At 48.0% G+C, this 18,928-nt stretch overlaps 1 protein-coding gene across 1 annotated transcript in view; it reads left to right on the forward strand.

The window, feature by feature from the left end:
* Positions 1-3,447: 3,447 nt before the first annotated feature.
* TLE2 (TLE family member 2, transcriptional corepressor) overlaps positions 3,448-18,928 on the forward strand; it is a gene marked incomplete at its 5' end in the record, with an annotated part of 68,350 nt that continues 52,869 nt past the window's right edge. Inside the window, 6 exons of the mRNA XM_081321053.1 lie at positions 3,448-3,471; positions 11,100-11,185; positions 11,756-11,819; positions 12,991-13,035; positions 14,098-14,160; positions 14,357-14,431. Coding sequence (XP_081177179.1) covers positions 3,448-3,471; positions 11,100-11,185; positions 11,756-11,819; positions 12,991-13,035; positions 14,098-14,160; positions 14,357-14,431 — 357 coding nt within the window. The remainder of the gene's footprint in view (positions 3,472-11,099; positions 11,186-11,755; positions 11,820-12,990; positions 13,036-14,097; positions 14,161-14,356; positions 14,432-18,928) is intronic.

An 18,928-nucleotide genomic window follows, 5' to 3' on the forward strand; every position in this document is an offset into this window, starting at 1 on the left:
AAGGAGAGGATGGCGCTGTTATCTTACCGTTCAAAATGGTATATTGTATAGTATAACCCTGATTTTACTTTAAAATGCGTCTTCCCCTCGGGGTGCATTAAAATTATCACTGAAATGCAATTCATTAAAAAGAATGCGGCAGCGATTTAAAGTCACATAATACAGAGAAAATGGCAGAAAACAGAGGCCTGAAAATCAGTGCAGCTGATGGGGATTAATCCTCAATAGTCACAGTAGTGGCATTCTTAGCACATGCTTAACCTGGTTACTAAATTAAGCCAGCTTGGTCCAGAGCCAGTTTTGGTCTAGCTTTGAAGGCACCAGGCTAAAAATCAGGAGACGGTGAGTTCTAGTCCTGCCTTAGGCATGCAAACCAACAGGGTGACTTTGGGCCAATCACCAGGAGACTATGAGTATTAGTCCCACTTTAGGCATGAAAGACAGCTGGGTTACTTTGGGGCAATCATCAGGAGACGCGAGTTCTAGTCTTGCCTTGGGCATGTTTTATGTGAAAGCCCCAATGAAGGAGCTTCAGGTGTCCACAAGGTGTGGTCAAAAAAGTCAAGATGGCAAGCAACCACATTAAAAAAAGCTCCAGCCAATTTTTAAGGGGCATCACCATTGTGCATAAAAATGCAGAGGGCTCTTTGATCACACTGTTATGGTGGCCATCTTGATTTTTTTGACCACTTGCAGTAGATATCCCTGCAGAAACTTGCTCATTTCTGAACTGCTATGGACAGGATTGCACCGTTAGTGACACAAGCCGATTTTATTTATTATACTTTTCTAAATTTCCCATGCTCACTCCAAGTGATGTTTCTCAACCTCGGCAACTTTAAGAAGTATGGACTTCAATTCCTCAAATTCCCCAGCCAGCTGGCTGGGGAATTCTGGGAGTTGAAGTCCACAAATCTTAAAGTTGCCATAGTTGAAAAACACTCAACTCTTGTTTTCCTGGAGCTTCCAGAATTGGGGTTGAGAATTTTCCCCAAATTTCTTTTCCTCACAGCTATTCCTTGACTTAACAATCATTCAGTTAGGGACTGTGCAAAATTACAACAGCATTGGGGGAAAAAACTGACTTATGACCAGTCCTCACACTTACAACCCCGTAATCACGTGATCAAAATTTGGTTGCTTGACACAACCGGCATGCAGTTGTGCGTCCTGCAGCCAGGTGATTCCCCATTTGTGACCTTCCCCCGTCAGCTTCCCACAAGCAAAGTCAATGAGGAAAGTGGATTTGCTTAACAACCACCTGAGAGCAACTACAGCAGATGTTTTAATAACAGCGGCCAAAAAAGGGTCATAAAGTAAGGTACAACTTCTTTAAGAACTGCCTGGCTTGGCAATGGAACTCTGGTCCCAATTGTGGCCGTTAAGTCTAGGACCACCTGTATCTCCCTGTTAAGTCTAGGACCAACTGTATCTCCACAGTGGTGGGATTAAAATACCTGAACCACCGGTTCTCTTATTGGATGCAGGCCTGGGCCTCCGAGGTCTAGAACGAACCTCTGGAAGTGGCATCCATGCACTTCCGGCAGGCTGTTCTAGGCCTGGGAGGCCTCCTCCAGGCCCCTGAGGCCTAGAACGAACTTCCCGAAGCAGTGTTCATTCAAGCTGGTTCTCCCAACTCAGCAAAATGTAGCTACCGGTTCTGCTGAACCAGTGTGAACCAGCTGAATCCCACCGCTGGTTTCACAACTTAAATTTCCAGTGGCAAACTGGCAGGAAGCCAAGCCACGGTTTGGAGTGTCAATTGCCACATTACAGCAGTCAGAAGTTCAGTTGTGGGTAGGGGTAGGGGGCGGAATGCATTGGGAATCTTGGACTACAGGCAGCCCTCCACTTACGGCCACCGTTGAGCCCAACATTTCTGTTGTTAAGCAAGGCAGAACGTTGCCCCGTGTTTATGACCTGTCTTGCCCCTGTTAAGTTAGCAACAACGTTGTTAAGTGGATCTGCCTTCCCTCACGGACTTTGCTGGTCAGAAGGTCACAAAGGGTGATCACGTGACCCCCAGTGACACTGCTGCCGTCATAAAAACGAGTCAGTTGCCAAGCGTCTGAATTTTTGTTCCTGTGATCATGGGGATGCCACCACGGTTGGAAATGTGGAAAATAATGGTCCTAAAGTCACTTTTTTCCGGTGCCGATGTAACTTCGGGCAGTCACTAAATGAAAGGTTGTTAAGTCGAGGACCTGCTTCTTTGCAAGGGGGTCCCCAAACGCAGGGTCAGGATTCAAATCTGAGTCTCCCCAGCCTTAGTTGCTCAGCCCTCCACCAAAAGCCTGCAGAAGTTGTGGGGACTCCATCACTGGAGGTTTTTAAAAAGAGACTAGATAGCCATTTGTCTGAAATGGTATAGGGTCTCCTGCTTGAGCAGGGGGCTGGTCTAGATGACCTCCGAGGTCCCTTCCAACTTTGCTATTCTCTCCTTCTGTTATCCCTTGCAGCTCTATCCTGGTTCAGATTCATTGATGATGGCCCCTTCCCAGAGATGCTCGCTTGGCGGGGGTGGTGGTGGTGGTGGGTGGTAGGGACGTGTCCCCTGCCGGCCCAGCTCTAACCACTACTCCACTCAGCCTTGCCTGGCCGAAAGCCCTACCCGGAATTGCCTTTCCGGCTGTTCTCTTTTTGCGTGCTTCATCGCTCGAGGTTTTGAAGTAGACGACTGGAGAGCCGCTTGTCTGAAAAATGATTTTAGGGACTCCTGCTGGAGCAGGGGGCTGGACTAGAAGACCTCGAAGGTCCCTTCCAGCCCTATTCGGGTTGGCAATCGATGGACTCCGGAGGAGCCGTTCCGATTGATCGCTTCTGCAAGGGGAGGGAGGGGGGGGCGGCGGCCGGGATCCACCTTAAACCTTCGGTGTGCGAGATTTTACCCCCCCCCGCCCCACAACCGCCCCCGTCGGGTTGCCAGTCGGCAGCGCTTCCTTGCACCGGACCGCGGTTGCAACCCGTCCGGATTTGGCACCGACCTCCTGGGCTTGCACGCCCCCCCCCGTCCCCCCCCCTCCGCTTCCTCACACACTGTAAACAAATTCGCCCCTTCCTTTAAAGGGATCGCAAATCACACACACACACACACACACACACCCCTTTTCCTTCCTTGCTAAGTGCTCTTTAAGATATGGGCGGGGGGGAGAGAGAGAGAGAGAGAGAGAGACGAACCCCCCCCCCCTTTTCTGCTGGTATTTAACCCGCTTCTTCTTTGACCCGAGCGTGCAAATTCTTCTCTTTTCCCGTCTCGGGTAGATTTTTTTTTTCCTATAAAAAAAAAAGAGACCCCCTCCTCTTTTTTTTCTTTCTTTCTTTCTCCGTCTTTTTGCTTTTATTTTTAAATAAATAAGGGGGGGCGACACGGCGACCTCGCTGGAATCTGAAACGGAGAAGGGAAGCTTCCCTTTGGGGAGGGGGCGGTGTTCCCTCCCCCCCTCCAGGATGTATTCTCAAGGGCGGCATGCTGTAAGTACCATCTTTGTGGCTTGAAGCGGGATCTTGGGGAACTGGACTTTGGGGGTCCCTGGTTGGGAAAAGGGGTGCAGTTACGTCAGATGAAGTTTAGACTTGGGGATGGGGGGGTGGGGGGGTGGGGGGGGGTTTGAAGTGTTGGCAGTGCTTTTTTTGTCAAAGAAAAAGGTGCCGGAACTCACACATGTCATACAACCCGCCTTGCCTACCCTACAAGGTTCCATCCAAAAAAAGGTGCCGGAACTCCGTTCTGAGCGTTTCTATGACAAAAAAAGCCCTGAGTGTTGGGTTGGCCCCCAGGTGTCTGCTTGATTACTCACAGCAGCTTGGTTTTTCAACAAAAGTGTTGAAAGGTAGTCCTCCGCTTACAACATTTCGTTTGACGGCCGCTCAAAGTTACAACGGCACGGGAAAAAGTTGACTTATGACCGTTTTTCAGGCTTACGAACGGTGCAGTATCCCCGGGGTCATGGGATCACAATTCGGACGCTTAGCACAGTCCTTCGGGAAAGGGCGGTATATAAATCTAATAAAATAAATAAAATAAAAATAACTGACTCGGGTGTATGACGGTTGCAGCGTCCCGAGGTCATGGGATCCCAGATTCACTTAACAACCGGGTTACTAACAACTTCGGTGACTCACTTAACAACTGCAGTAAAAAGGTCATAAAACGGGTCAAAACTCATTTAACAAATGTGTCACTTAGCCACAGAAATTTTGGGCTCGCTGGTGGCAGGTTGAGTACTGCCAGTATTTGATGATGATAATGATGATGATGCCAGTATTTGATGATAATGATGATAATAATAATAAAGTTGGAAGGGATCTTGGAGGTCATCTAGTCTAACCCCCTGCTCAGGCAGGAAACCCTATACCATTTCAGACAAATGGCCGTCCAGTCTCTTCTTAAAAACTTCCAGTGTTGGAGCATTCACCGCTTCTGGAGGCAGGTTGTTCCGCTGATTAAAATGAGTAAAAAAATGAATTTATCTGCTGGGAACGGATTTCCACGTAAGGGTGGGAAAACGTGGGACTCTTGCATCTGGCAAAAATCGGGAGCCAGGATTTGTCTCGCCTCTTCTTAAAGTTCAGCCCTTCCTGCTCAGCTGAATAATTAATCCTTTATGATTAATTGCAAGTCCTTCTGGTTACGTTTATTTGTGTAGCCTTTTTGAACCCAAAAGGTCCTTGCCCCAATGGGGAGAGGCTGCCATTTGTCAAAACCGTGTTTTTTAAAAGAAAAAGAGGGGATTTTGAAGGATGGAAAAACTCCATCCTACTTGACCAGAGACGCCATTTCTGTTTTTTGTGGGTACTGGGTTCAGATGTGTCTGCACGGGGGACAAGCCCTGACCTTGGGCTGGATGGAAGGTGGTCCTTCCACATATTCACCCAACATGTCAACCCAGGTCAGGGGAGGACCTAACAGATGCACTGAGAGACCCCAGTTCAGAATAAATGAGGAACAATAGTTAACTAGGTTAATCGCGGTTTGCATTTGTTGCATGTTTGTTTGGGGAGGGGAAAACAGGAAGTTTGAGAAGGTTGTGTCAAGTTGGCCTGCTTTGGTGTATGGGTCCTTGTGAACCCTAAAACCGAAGTACTGCCTGAGCAGGGGGTTGGACTAGATGACCTCCAAGGTCCCTTCCAACTACTACTACTACTACTACTACTACTTATTATTATTATTATTATTATTATTATTATTGTTGTTGTTATTATTATTGTTGTTGTTGTTATTGTTATTGTTATTATTGTTATTATTATTGTTGTTGTTGTTGTTATTATTATTATTATTATTATTATTATTATTATTATTATTATTATTATTATGTTATTTATTGTGCAAGTACACCTAAGGGAATGTCGTCTTCTTTAACCTACCTTAAAGAAGCAGGAGATGTCATTCACACAACACGTTCACCTCATTTACTTTTCTTATGCTTGTTGTGGCTGATCATTGAAACTTGAGAGGCAATTGGCTAGTGTGAATTCCCACAATAACAGTGTTTTCACCTTGCCTAGGGTGTTGTGTGAAGGCAGCCCTTAGCGCAGAGGTCCCCAGCCTTTTGGGCACTGGGGTCTGCTTCCATGGAGAGAGATTTTTCCATGGACCGGGAGGGTGCATGGTTTTGTGTGCATTCTTGGCATCCCACTGATGGGGCTTTGCTTGTTTGTGCGGACCGGTTGCTGGCATGCATGGCACGGACCTGGGGTTGGGGACCCCTGCCCTAGGAGAGCTAGGCATGGACCCTCAGGTGGAAAAAATTTGCAAACGGGATGCATCAGTCTTTACAGGTAACCCCTGACTACAAAGTCATTAGCTCCACAATTCGAGAGGAAGAGAGAGAGAGAGATATAGTGGTGTTTGCACAGCTCCCTTACCGACAATTAATTTAACCACGGTGTTTTCAATTAGCCGGGATTTGCATGACTCTGAACCGTAAGCTGCGTACTTGAGTTGGGTGCACACCGTGCAATGCCTCGTCGGAGGCTCAGCTGGCCAGGCGCTCAAGCAGTGCCACACCAGCCAGCCTCCGGGAAAACAGAATGAGGGATCAAGGGCCCTTTGATTTAATTTTCATTTATTTCCCACCTTCGTGATTTTTTATAAAGAATTCCAAACGGCAAACAAACCTAAATATGGGTAGTCCTCGACTTGCAACAGTTCATTTACTGACCGTTCAAAGTTACAACGGCACCGGAAAAAGAGATTTAGGACCGTTTCTCGCAATTATGACCTTTCCAGCATCCCTATAGGATCATGTGATCAAAATTTGGACGCTTGGCAACTGGTTCATATTTATGACGGTTGCTGTGTCCCGGGGTCATGTGATCCCCTTTTGTGACCTTCTGACAAGCAAAGTCAATGGGGGAAGCCGGATTCACATAACAACCGGGTTACTAACTTACCAACTGCAGTGATTCACTTAACAACTGAGGCAAGAAAGGTCATAAAATGGAGCGAAAGTCACTTAAATGTCTGACTTAACAGCATAAATTTTGGGCTTGATTGTGGTCATAAGTTGAGGACTGCTTCTATTCCTTTCTCGTTCTATTTTCCCCACAACAACATCCCTGTAAGGTGGTTGGGGTGAGAGAGAGAGGGACTGGCCCAAAGTTGCCAAGTCAGCTTTTGTGCCTAAGGCAGGACTAGAACTCCCAGTCTCCTGGTGATTGGCCCAAAGTCACCCAGCTGGCTTTTGTGCAAAAGCTGACTTGACAACTTTGGGCCAGTCCCTCTCTCTCTCACCCCAACCAAAGACAGAACTAGAATTCCCAATGTCCTGGTGATTGGCCCAAAGTCGCCCAGCTGGCTGTTGTGCCCAAGACAAAACTAGAATTCCCAATCTCCTGGTGGTTGGCCTAAAGTCACCCAGCTGGCTTTTGTGCCCAAGACAGAACTAGAATTCCCAATCTCCTGGTGGTTGGCCTAAAGTCACCCAGCTGGCTTTTGTGCCCAAGACAGAACTAGAATTCCCAATCTCCTGGTGATTGGCGTAAAGTCTCCCAGCTGGCTTTTGTGCCCAAGACAGAACTAGAATTCCCAATCTGGTGATTGGCCCAAAGTCTCCCAGCTGGCTTTTGTGCCCAAGACAGAACTAGAATTCCCAATCTGGTGATTGGCCCAAAGTCTCCCAGCTAGCTTTTGTGCTCAAGACAGAACTAGAATTCCCAATCTCCTGGTGATTGGCCCAAAGTCTCCCAGCTGGCTTTTGTGCCCAAGACAGAACTAGAATTCCCAAACTCCTGGTGATTGGCCCAAAGTCACCCAGCTGGCTTCTGATTTCTAGACCAGTTCCTTCACCTCTAGACCAGACTGTTTTTTGGGGTGAACTAGCCGGATACTTGCTGGCCAGATCCCTGAGGAATGCCTCCCGCTTGGATGGGAGCCACTCAGGGCAGGGACTCGAGTGGAGTCACAACAGGGAGTCTCCTTGATAAACAGTGTTTCGGCCCCATCTCTAAACTGGCTGTTTTCAGACAGCCTCACTGTATTTTTATGGGGAGCTTTGCTTTATTGGGCTGGAAAAAATGTCAAAATGCAGCTTTTTGCCCAGTTCTAGATGGCAAGTTCCTACCATTAAAGTCCACCTCCACGTGGCTGGCTGGGGGATTCTGGGAGTTGAAGTCCACCAGTCTTAAAGTTGCCAAGTTTGTAAAACACTTATTTTTTTTTAATGCATTGCACTGGGCGCGCCCTTTACCTCTACCTTTTCCAGGTGAAGTGTGATTTTAAAATCAGCCTGCAAAGTGGGGGTGGGGTAGGGAACCCTTTTAAAGATTTTTACCTGCCTTAATTTTAGGATACAGCCATTGCTGTCAGCCACAATCATTTTATAAGCAGCTGCGGTTCATAAAGTCACAGTGGCTCCTTTCATTTCCTGCCTGTCATTGCCTCGTACCTACAGGCTCTTCCCAGCTCCAAAAAAAGGAGAAATGGGAAAAAAAATCATCCCAGAAGATCCAGAAGGGGTGCTTGAGGCCATCAAGCTTCACCCCTTGTTTCATACAGGAAATCCAAACCAACAGGATGTTTTCCCCTAACATTCATAGTTTTTAATCGCTTGATTCATTGACTCATGAGCACGTCTGCGCCAAAAATTTCTGTTGCTAAGCGAGACATTTGTAAAATGAGTTTTGCCCCCGTTTTGATGACATTTCTTGCTGCAATTGTTAAATGAATCGCTGCAGTTGTTCAGTTAGTACTGTATTTCCCTGAAAACAAGACGGGGACTTATATTAATTTTTGCTCGGAAAGACTCGTTAGGGCTTATTTTCATGTGATGCCTTTATTTTTTTTCATGTACAACCATCCACATTTGTTCCAATAATGTCAATGATATTATTTATTTATGTTTAAATGATAGATGAATATTATTATTTTATCATTCAATACGTCCGTTGTGTGCTGCCACGGTACTAAATACGTCCGTCTAGCTGACAATCTTAACTGGGGCTTATTTTGGGGCGTAGGGCTTATATTACGAGAATCCTGAAAAAAAATCACGCTGGGGCTTATTTTTTGGTTAGGTCTTATTTTTGGGGAAATACGGTAATACGCTGGCCAAGTGAAGCTGGCTTCCCCATTGATTTTGCTTGTTGGAAGGTCGCAAAAGGGGACCACATCATACACACACACACACACACACACACACACACACACACACACACCAGGACACTGCAACCGTCGTAAGTATGACTCAGTTAAGTGCCTGAATTTCAATCATGTGACCATGGGGGAATGCTACAAAGGTCGTAAGTGTGAAAAACGGCCATAACTCCCTTTTTTTTCATTGGCGTAACTTTAAACAGTCATCAAACAAATGGTTGTAAATCAAGGATTACCTATAATAAAGAAATCGCTAGTCAGGACTGATACCAAGGCTTGAAGTGCCTCCATTGCAGACTGCAAACTAATAATAACAACAACAACAACAACAACAACAACAATAACAATAATAATAATAATAAGAAGAAGAAGTTGGAAGGGACCTTGGAGGTCATCTAGTCCAACCCCCTGCTCAGGCAGGAAACCCTATAAAATCTTTATAAATACATACAAAAACCTGTCTTGTTTAGCCACAGCAATTTTTGCTTCAATTGCGGTCATAAGTTGAGGACTACCTGTATTAGCACCCAGGTTCTTTTTTCTCATTGGTTAAATATCTCTGTCCTCTCTATCAAAGCTGAATATATTCATATGTTCATATCAAAAGAATATTAATATTCTTTTCCCTGAATTTGTCTCGGTTTAGCTGGTCGTGTGTGGGAGATGTCTTTTATTCATTTGGGAAGAGTTTTTTTGTGGCTGCTTTAATTCTAGGCCATTTTTAAAAAGTCTCTTCCTCCTCTTTTCTCATTGGTTCGTATGGACTTTGATGATTTGTGGTACATCCATCTGAATCCAACTTTTAATAACCTATGTGCCTGCTAGGCCTATAACCGCACCGCACATCGAATAATGGGCTATTTTAATTGGGTTTTTATTTATTGAGAACGACAGTATTCACTTAAAACCTCCAGGAATTCAGCCATGGGCAATTACATAGAGTTTGCAGAATGCTGGTGGTGGGGAGGCAGTTCACAGTCTGGGGGGATTCTGCCTTGGGATAGGGGAAGCCCTTTGCACCTTGGTGAGGCCACACTTGGAATACGGCATCCAGTTTTGGTCACCACGATGTAAAAAAGATGTTGAGACTCTAGAAAGAGGGGGAGAGAAGAGCAACAAGGATGACTGGGGGACTGGAGACTAAAACATACAAAGAATGGCTGCTGGAATTGGGTATGTGTAGTTTAATGAAGAGAAGGATGAGGGGGGACATGATAGCAGTCTTCCAGTATCTCAGGGGCTGCCCCAAAGAAGGGGGAGTCAAGCTATTCTCCAAAGCACCTGAAGGCAGGACAAGAAGCAACGGATGGAAACTAGTCAAGGAGAGAAGCAACCTGGAACTAAGGAGAAACTTCCTGACAGTCAGAACAATTAACCCGTGGAACAACCTGCCTCCAGAAGCTGTGAATGCTCCAACACTGGAAGTTTTTAAGAAGAGACTGGACAGCATTTGTCTGAAATGGTATAGGGTTTCCTGCCTGAGCAGTGGGTTGGACTAGATGACCTCCAAGGTCCCTTCCGTTATTCTATTCTATTCTGTTCTGTTCTCTATTCTATTCTGTTCTCTCTTCTCTTCTCTTCTCTTCTCTTCTCTTCTCTTCTCTTCTCTTCTCTTCTCTTCTCTTCCCTTTCATTCTGTATTCTATTCTATTCTATTCTATTCTATTCTATTCTATTCTATTCTATTCTATTCTATTCTATTCTATTCTATTCTATTCTATTCTATTCTATTCTATTTTCTATTCTATTCTATTCTATTCTATTCTATTCTATTCTATTCTATTCTATTCTATTCTATTCTATTCTATTCTATTTTCCATTCCATTCTATTTTTATCCGCTCAGTGGAACTGGTTTTCTGCAGCCGTTTCCAAAGTCTGTGAAATCAAGCGGTAAATTAGCAGTTGGGTCATGCACATTTTTCCTGTTAATGCAATGTGAAAATCTTAGTTTGGGAAAAGGAGAATATCTAATAGTCCTGCATTTACAACCACAGTTGGCACCGGAATTTCCGTTGCTAAGCACGCCAGTTGGTAAGTGAATTGCACCTAATTTTATGAACTTTTTTTGTCCTGGTTGTTAAGCAAAAGTCTGGAGTTCTTAAGTGAATCACGTGGTTGTTTAGTGAATCTGGCTTTCCCCATCTGCTTTGCTTGTCAGAAGCTGGCTGGGAAAGTCACGTGATCCCAGGATATTGCAAATATATGCCGGTGGCTGAGTGCCCAAATTTTGATTAGGTGACCATGGGGATGCTGTGACAGTCGTAAGTGTGAGGACTGGCTGTAAGTCACATTTTTTTTAGTGCCGTTGTAAATTTGAATGAATGGTTGCTAAGTCGAGAACTATCTGTAAATATAATTATTATGTATGTTGGCCTGGGAAAATCTGGTTTTGAAGGGCGCCAAATGATTTGCAACAATAAAAATCATGATAACTGATACTTTATTATTATTATTATTTTTCTCCCTTCCATAAGCTATTCTGTCTTTTTACCTTTCTGTTTTCAGTCCGGGCAGCCTTTTAAGTTCTCAGTATTGGAGATTTGTGACCGAATTAAGGAAGAATTCCAGTTCCTCCAAGCTCAGTATCACAGGTATGGAGAAGAAGAGGGGGGGAGAAAAAAGATTAGGGTTCATAATTAGGGTAACTTAAGTGGAACCTCCACATCCAGTGGTAGTATACCCCAGAATACTGTGCATGGCCTTGAAAAATCCAGACATCTCTCTCGTTGCTTTTTTCTCTCCTCCCTGTTTGTTTTTTTTTTCTCCCTGTCAACCACGTTGCAGCTTTCTTCACCCATCAGGTTAAGCTGTGGTTTGTTTAAGCCCTATTTGCAGAATAATGGCTGGACATACCGAACATGCTGCACCAGAAAAACCTCATTGTGCTTAGTGCATTGTGTGTACTAAAAGCTGGCCATTTTTCTCCTCTCCTTTCCCTTTTCCATTCCCCAGGAAAGGGAGGCAGCCTGTAAATTGATTTATTTTTGATTCTGCTCATTTCTCTCCTCCCACCCCCCCAATCCATTACAGTTCCTGAGTGAGGAAGCCACTGAAAGTGGGAAGGGGTTTGGAAGTGGTGGTGGGGGGAGAGAGGGATGGTTTTGAAGAGAGTTCGGCAGAACAAAAAAATAAAATAAACCATATTTGCTTTGTTGTTGCAGCCTGAAGCTGGAATGTGAGAAGTTAGCAAGCGAAAAAACAGAGATGCAAAGGCATTGCGTTATGGTAAAGCATAGTAATAATACTAATGATAACCATAATACTCTTTTTTTGTTGTTGCTTTAGCCAGAAGCTCTGGATTTACAAAATAGAGGTGGTCCTCGACTTACAACTGTTCATTTAGTGGCTCTTTGAAGTTGACAATAGGCACTCAGGACTGTTTTTTCACACATTGAACCCCAATTGAGCCCAACTTTTCTGTCACTAAGCGGGACAGCGGTGAAGTGGATTTTGCCCCATTTTACCCCCTTTTGTGCCACCGTTGTTAAGTGAATCACTGAAGCTGTTAGGTTGTTAAAGTGAATCTGGCTTCCCCGTTGGCTTGTCAGGCAGTCGCCAAAGTGGATCACGTGAGCCTAGGATGCTGAGACCGTCATAAATATGAAGCAGTTGCCAAGCGTACGAATTTTGATCACGTGAGCACGGTCGTAAGTTTGAAAAATGGTCACCAGTCGCTTTTTCCAGCGTCCCTGTTACTTTGAACCGTCACTAAATGAACGGTTGTAAGTCGAGGACTGCCTGCACGTGGTCCTTAATTGTCGACCCCTGATTTGAGGGCATATAATCAATCGTGGTCCAAATTGTTCTTTTTGAGGTTTTTTTTTAAAAGAATAGGACTTTATCTGTTGGTGGCTGTTCGGGGTGTCTATGAGCTTCTTGCACGGTTTTTGCGTGTAACTATTGACTGTGTTGTAACCGGGGACCGAATGTCAGGAATTGGGACACGATGCTGAGGGAGGAAATGAAGGCCTATGCCAGGGGTAGGCAACCTCGGCTCTTTTATGACTCGTGGACTTCAACTCCCAGAATTCCTGAGCCAGCCATGCTGAGGGGAAAGGGAGAGGTTTCCAAGCTGAGCCGTGCTGGCTCAGGAATTCTGGGATTTGAAGTCCACGAGTCATAAAAGAGCCAAGGTTGCCTACCCCTGGTCTAGGCCTAGGCCGCTTTATGACTCGTGGACTTCAACTCCCAGAATTCCTGAGCCAGCCATGCTGAGGGGAAAGGAAGAGGTTTCCATGCTGAGCCGTGCTGGCTCAGGAATTCTGGGAGTTGAAGTCCACGAGTCATAAAAGAGCCAAGGTGGCCTACCCCTGGGCCCTATCCTGATCAAATGATGGAATTGTGCAGCTCTGGGGAAAAACTGCTTGCCTAACTGGTGCTCCTCCATCTTTTTCAGTATTACGAGATGTCATATGGTTTGAATATTGAAATGCATAAACAGGTATGAAGTGCTGGGAATCTCAAAAAGGAGAAAGCTGGGGAGGAGATTCAGAATTGGGTGGTGTGTAAAGATGGGTGTGACTTTGTTCATTTGAGTTAGGCCAAGGGACTAGGTTGCAGTTGGCCTTATCGGGGGTATCTGGCTTGCAATTTAGAGGTCGCGTTCGTGCAGTGCCATCAAGCTCTCTGGTCCATTCGCACAACAAGCTAAGCTTTAGTGTTTGTGTGAAAGCAGCTAAGCTGTTTAAAATGTATGAAATAATGGGACTTTCTGAAGGGAATAACTGGTGGACTTTCCTTCTTCCATTTCCCATCCTCCTCCCTCCCTCCCTCCCTCCCTCCCTCTCCTTCCTTCCTTCCTTCCTTCCTTCCTTCCTTCCTTCCTTCCTTCCTTCCTTCCTTTCTTTCTTTCTTTCTTTCTTTCTTTCTTTCTTTCTTTCTTTCTTTCTTTCTTTCTTTTTCTTTCTTTCTCGCTCTCTCTCCCTCCCTCCCTCCCTCCCTCCCTCCCTGTTTTGCTTTCTCCCTCCCTCCCTCTCTCTCTCCCTCCTTCCTTCCTTTCCTTCTTTCCTTCCTCCCTTCCTTCCTCCCTCCATTTTGCTTGCCTCCTCCTTTCCTCTCCCTCCTTCCTTCCTTTTTTCCTTCCTTCCTTCCTCCCTTCTTTCCTTCCTCCTTCCCTCCTCCCTTTCTTACCTCCCTTCCTTCCTCTCTCCGTTTTGCTTCCTTCCTTCCTCCCTCCCTCCCTCCCTTCCTGATTTGCTTCCTTCCTTCCTCCCTCTCTCTCTCCTTCCTTCCTTCCTCCCTCCTTTCCTTCCTTCCTTCCTCCCTCCCTCCCTCCTCCCTTTCTTACCTTCCTTCCTTCCTCTTTCCGTTTTGCTTCCTTCCTTCCTCCCTCTCTCCCTCCTCCCTCCCTCCCTCCCTGCCTCCCTCCCTCCTTCCTTCCTCCCTCCTTTCTTCCTCCTTTCCTTCCTTCCTCCCTCTCTCCTCCCTTTCTTACCTTCCTTCCCCTAAGAGAAAGTTTGAGCAGAGCGAGGCTTCAAAGTTTCTTCTCTCTTTTTTCCTTTAGGCTGAGATTGTCAAGCGGCTGACGGCTATCTGTGCCCAGCTTATCCCCTTTCTCACACAAGAGGTAATGAATAAATAAAGACAAGAAAACAGTGAACGGTTGCAAGTTGAGGATTACCTCTAATCCATCTTTACCGTTGGTGGCAACTAGACCCCTGTATCATTTTTATGAGTGGGTCTTGGCAGGTCTGGGGCAAGGCAGGTGTTCCGTGCTAGCCGTTTTCCAAGTGCACTGATGGTTTTCCTTGCCCCCCCCCCAGCACCAACAGCAGGTCGTGCAAGCCTTGGACCGGGCCAAGCTGGTGACAATGGGGGAGCTGAACAACATCATTGGGGTGAGTGAGTGAGTGTGGCTGGGCCAAGCAACCTCCTTGACTTTCACTACTAACGGACCACAGCTGTGGTTCTCAATCCCAGCAACTTTAAGAGGGGTGGACTTCAACTCCCAGAATTCTCTGAACTTGCCACAAAGTGCCAGGAAGAGAGAGGGAGGGAGGGAGGGAGGGAGGAAGGAAGGAAGGAAGGAAGGAAGGGAGAGAGGAAGGGAAGGGAGGATGGAAGGAAGGGAGGGAGGGAGAGAGGAAGGGAAGGGAGGATGGAAGGAAGGAAGGGAGGGAGGGAAGGAAGGATGGAAGGGAGAGAGGGAGGAAGGGAGGGAGAGAGGAAGGGGAGGAAGGAAAGAAGGAGGAAGGGAGGGAAGGAAAGAAGGAAGGAAGGAGGCAGAGAGGGAAGGAGAAAGGAAGGAAGGATGGAAGGAAGACAGAGAGGAAGGGGAGGAAGGAAAGAGAAGGAAGGAAGAGAGGGAAGGAAGGAGGCAGGCAGGGAGGAAGGATGGAGGGAAGAGAGGAAGGGGAGGAAGGAAGAGAGGGAAGGAAGGAAGGAGGAAGGCAGGGAGGGAGGGAGAAAGAAGGCAGGGAGCAAGGGGAGGAAGGAAAGAAAAGGAAGAGGAAGGAAGGAAGGAAGGAAGGAAGGAAGGAAGGAAGGAAGGAAGGTGTCATGTTTCCGACAGACAGAGAGGAATAAAACAGAACTCCGAAGTAGAGTTGACGGAAGGAAAGAAGGAGAGGGGAGGGAAGAGAGGGAGGGGGAAGGAAGGGAAGAGGGAGAGGGAAGAGAGGGAGGAGGAAGGAAGGAAAAAAAGAAAGGGAAGGAAGGAAGGAGAGGGAAATTGAGGGGGGAGGAGAGAGGAGGGGGCGGAAGAAGGGGAAAGAAGGAAAGAAAGAAGGATAAGGAAAGAAAAAAAAGTTGATGCTGCGCAGGGAATTCTGGGAACTGAAGTTTACCCCTCTGAAAGTTGCTGAGGTTGAGAAACAGACGGGAACCTCTCTCCGCCCTTCCACCCTATTTAAAGGGGCCAGAAACTTTGATTGACGGGAGCGCAGGCTGCCTTCCAAGCAGCCTGGAAGCCAGACTCTTGCAGGGGGGCAGCCCACCTCCTCCTCCTCTTCCTCCGGAAGGATGCCTCCAGCCTGAGGCTTCTGATGGAACAGCCTTCTGGAGCTCAGAGGGGTTGGGGACTGTGAGCGGCTGCCCTGGAAGCAGAGGGCCGAACCCTGCCGGGATTCTCCTAGGCCTGGGCAGGGGTCTGCACCCTTGGCAACTTTAAGACTTGTGGACTTCAGCTCCCAGAATTCCTCCCCTCCCTCTCTTCCTCCCTGCCTGCCTTCCTTCCTTCTTCCTTCCTCCCCTTCCTCTCTCCCTTCCTTCCTCCCTGCCTGCCTTCCTTCCCTCCCTTCCTCCTTCTCTTTCCTTCCACCCCTTCCTCTCTACTTTCCTTCCTTCCTGCCTTCCTTCCTCCCTTCCTCCTTCTCTTTCCTTCCTCCCCCTTCCTCTCTCCTTTCCTTCCTTTGCCTCCCTTCCTCCCTCCCTTCCTCCTTCTCTTTCCTTCCACCCCTTCCTCTCTACTTTCCTTCCTTCCTCCCTTCCTCCTTCTCTTTCCTTCCTCCCCCTTCCTCTCTCCTTTCCTTCCTTCGCCTCCCTTCCTCCCTCCCTTCCTCCTTCTCTTTCCTTCCACCCCTTCCTCTCTACTTTCCTTCCTTCCTCCCTTCCTCCCTTCCTCCTTCTCTTTCCTTCCTCCCCCTTCCTCTCTCCTTTCCTTCCTTCGCCTCCCTTCCTCCCTCCCTTCCTCCTTCCCTCCCTTCCTCCTTCTCTTTCCTTCCACCCCTTCCTCTCTACTTTCCTTCCTTCCTGCCTTCCTTCCTCCCTTCCTCCTTCTCTTTCCTTCCTCCCCCTTCCTCTCTCCTTTCCTTCCTTTGCCTCCCTTCCTCCCTCCCTTCCTCCTTCTCTTTCCTTCCACCCCTTCCTCTCTACTTTCCTTCCTTCCTCCCTTCCTCCTTCTCTTTCCTTCCTCCCCCTTCCTCTCTCCTTTCCTTCCTTCGCCTCCCTTCCTCCCTCCCTCCCTCCTTCTTTTTCCTTCCACCCCTTCCTCTCTACTTTCCTTCCTTCCTCCCTTCCTCCCTTCCTCCTTCTCTTTCCTTCCTCCCCCTTCCTCTCTCCTTTCCTTCCTTCGCCTCCCTTCCTCCCTCCCTTCCTCCTTCCCTCCCTTCCTCCTTCTCTTTCCTTCCACCCCTTCCTCTCTCCTTTCCTTCCTTTGCCTCCCTTCCTCCCTCCCTTCCTCCTTCTCTTTCCTTCCACCCCTTCCTCTCTACTTTCCTTCCTTCCTCCCTTCCTCCCTTCCTCCTTCTCTTTCCTTCCTCCCCCTTCCTCTCTCCTTTCCTTCCTTCGCCTCCCTCCCTCCCTTCCTCCTTCCCTCCCTTCCTCCTTCTCTTTCCTTCCACCCCTTCCTCTCTCCTTTCCTTCCTTTGCCTCCCTTCCTCCCTCCCTTCCTCCTTCTCTTTCCTTCCACCCCTTCCTCTCTACTTTCCTTCCTTCCTCCCTTCCTCCCTTCCTCCTTCTCTTTCCTTCCTCCCCCTTCCTCTCTCCTTTCCTTCCTTCGCCTCCCTTCCTCCCTCCCTTCCTCCTTCCCTCCCTTCCTCCTTCTCTTTCCTTCCACCCCTTCCTCTCTCCTTTCCTTCCTTTGCCTCCCTTCCTCCCTCCCTTCCTCCTTCTCTTTCCTTCCACCCCTTCCTCTCTACTTTCCTTCCTTCCTCCCTTCCTCCTTCTCTTTCCTTCCACCCCTTCCTCTCTCCTTTCCTTCCTTCGCCTCCCTTCCTCCCTCCCTTCCTCCTTCTCTTTCCTTCCACCCCTTCCTCTCTACTTTCTTTCCTTCCTCCCTTCCTCCCTTCCTCCTTCTCTTTCCTTCCTCCCCCTTCCTCTCTCCTTTCCTTCCTTCGCCTCCCTTCCTCCCTCCCTTCCTCCTTCCCTCCCTTCCTCCTTCTCTTTCCTTCCACCCCTTCCTCTCTACTTTCCTTCCTTCGCCTCCCTTCCTCCCTCCCTTCCTCCTTCACTCCCTTCCTCCTTCTCTTTCCTTCCACCCCTTCCTCTCTACTTTTGCTAAGCACATTGATCTGTGCTTAGATTGTAAGCCGCCCTGAGTCTTCGGAGAAGGGGAGGATATAAATGGGATTAAAATAAAAAATAAAAAATAAAAATAAAAAATACTTTCCTTCCTTCCTTTCTGTCTTCCTTCCTCCCTCCCTCCCTGCTTGCCTGCCTGCCTTCTTCCCTTTCTCCCTTTCTTTTCTTCCTCCCTCCCTCCCTTCCTCCTTCTCTTTCCTTCCTCCCCTTCCTCTCTCCTTTCCTTCCTTCCTCCCTTCCTTCCTCCCTTCCTCCTTCTCTTTCCTTCCTCCCCCTTCCTCTCTCCTTTCCTTCCTTCCTCCCTTCCTCCTTCTCTTTCCTTCCTCCCCCTTCCTCTCTCCTTTCCTTCCTTTGCCTCCCTCCCTCCCTTCCTCCTTCCCTCCCTTCCTCCTTCTCTTTCCTTCCACCTTCCTCTCTACTTTCCTTCCTTCCTCCCTCCTTCTCTTTCCTTCCTCCCCCTTCCTCTCTCCTTTCCTTCCTTCGCCTCCCTTCCTCCCTCCCTTCCTCCTTCTCTTTCCTTCCACCCCCTTCCTCTCTCCTTTCCTTCCTTCCTCCCTTCCTCCTTCTCTTTCCTTCCTCCCCCTTCCTCTCTCCTTTCCTTCCTTCGCCTCCCTTCCTCCCTCCCTTCCTCCTTCTCTTTCCTTCCACCCCTTCCTCTCTACTTTCCTTCCTTCCTTCCTTCCTTCCTCCCTTCCTCCTTCTCTTTCCTTCCTCCCCCTTCCTCTCTCCTTTCCTTCCTTCGCCTCCCTTCCTCCCTCCCTTCCTCCTTCCCTCCCTTCCTCCTTCTCTTTCCTTCCACCCCTTCCTCTCTCCTTTCCTTCCTTCCTCCCTTCCTCCTTCTCTTTCCTTCCTCCCCCTTCCTCTCTCCTTTCCTTCCTTCGCCTCCCTTCCTCCCTCCCTTCCTCCCTCCCTCCCTTCCTCCTTCTCTTTCCTTCCTCCCCCTTCCTCTCTCCTTTCCTTCCTTCGCCTCCCTCCCTCCCTCCCTTCCTCCTTCTCTTTCCTTCCACCCCCTTCCTCTCTCCTTTCCTTCCTTCCTCCCTTCCTCCTTCTCTTTCCTTCCTCCCCCTTCCTCTCTCCTTTCCTTCCTTCGCCTCCCTTCCTCCCTCCCTTCCTCCTTCTCTTTCCTTCCACCCCTTCCTCTCTCCTTTCCTTCCTTTGCCTCCCTTCCTCCCTCCCTTCCTCCTTCTCTTTCCTTCCACCCCTTCCTCTCTCCTTTCCTTCCTTCGCCTCCCTTCCTCCCTCCCTTCCTCCTTCTCTTTCCTTCCACCCCTTCCTCTCTACTTTCCTTCCTTCCTTCCTTCCTTCCTCCCTTCCTCCTTCTCTTTCCTTCCACCCCTTCCTCTCTACTTTCCTTCCTTCCTTCCTTCCTTCCTCCC

This window comes from Vipera berus (genome assembly GCF_964194415.1).
Source record: "Vipera berus genome assembly, chromosome: 1".
NCBI classification, from domain to species: Eukaryota; Metazoa; Chordata; class Lepidosauria; order Squamata; family Viperidae; genus Vipera; species Vipera berus.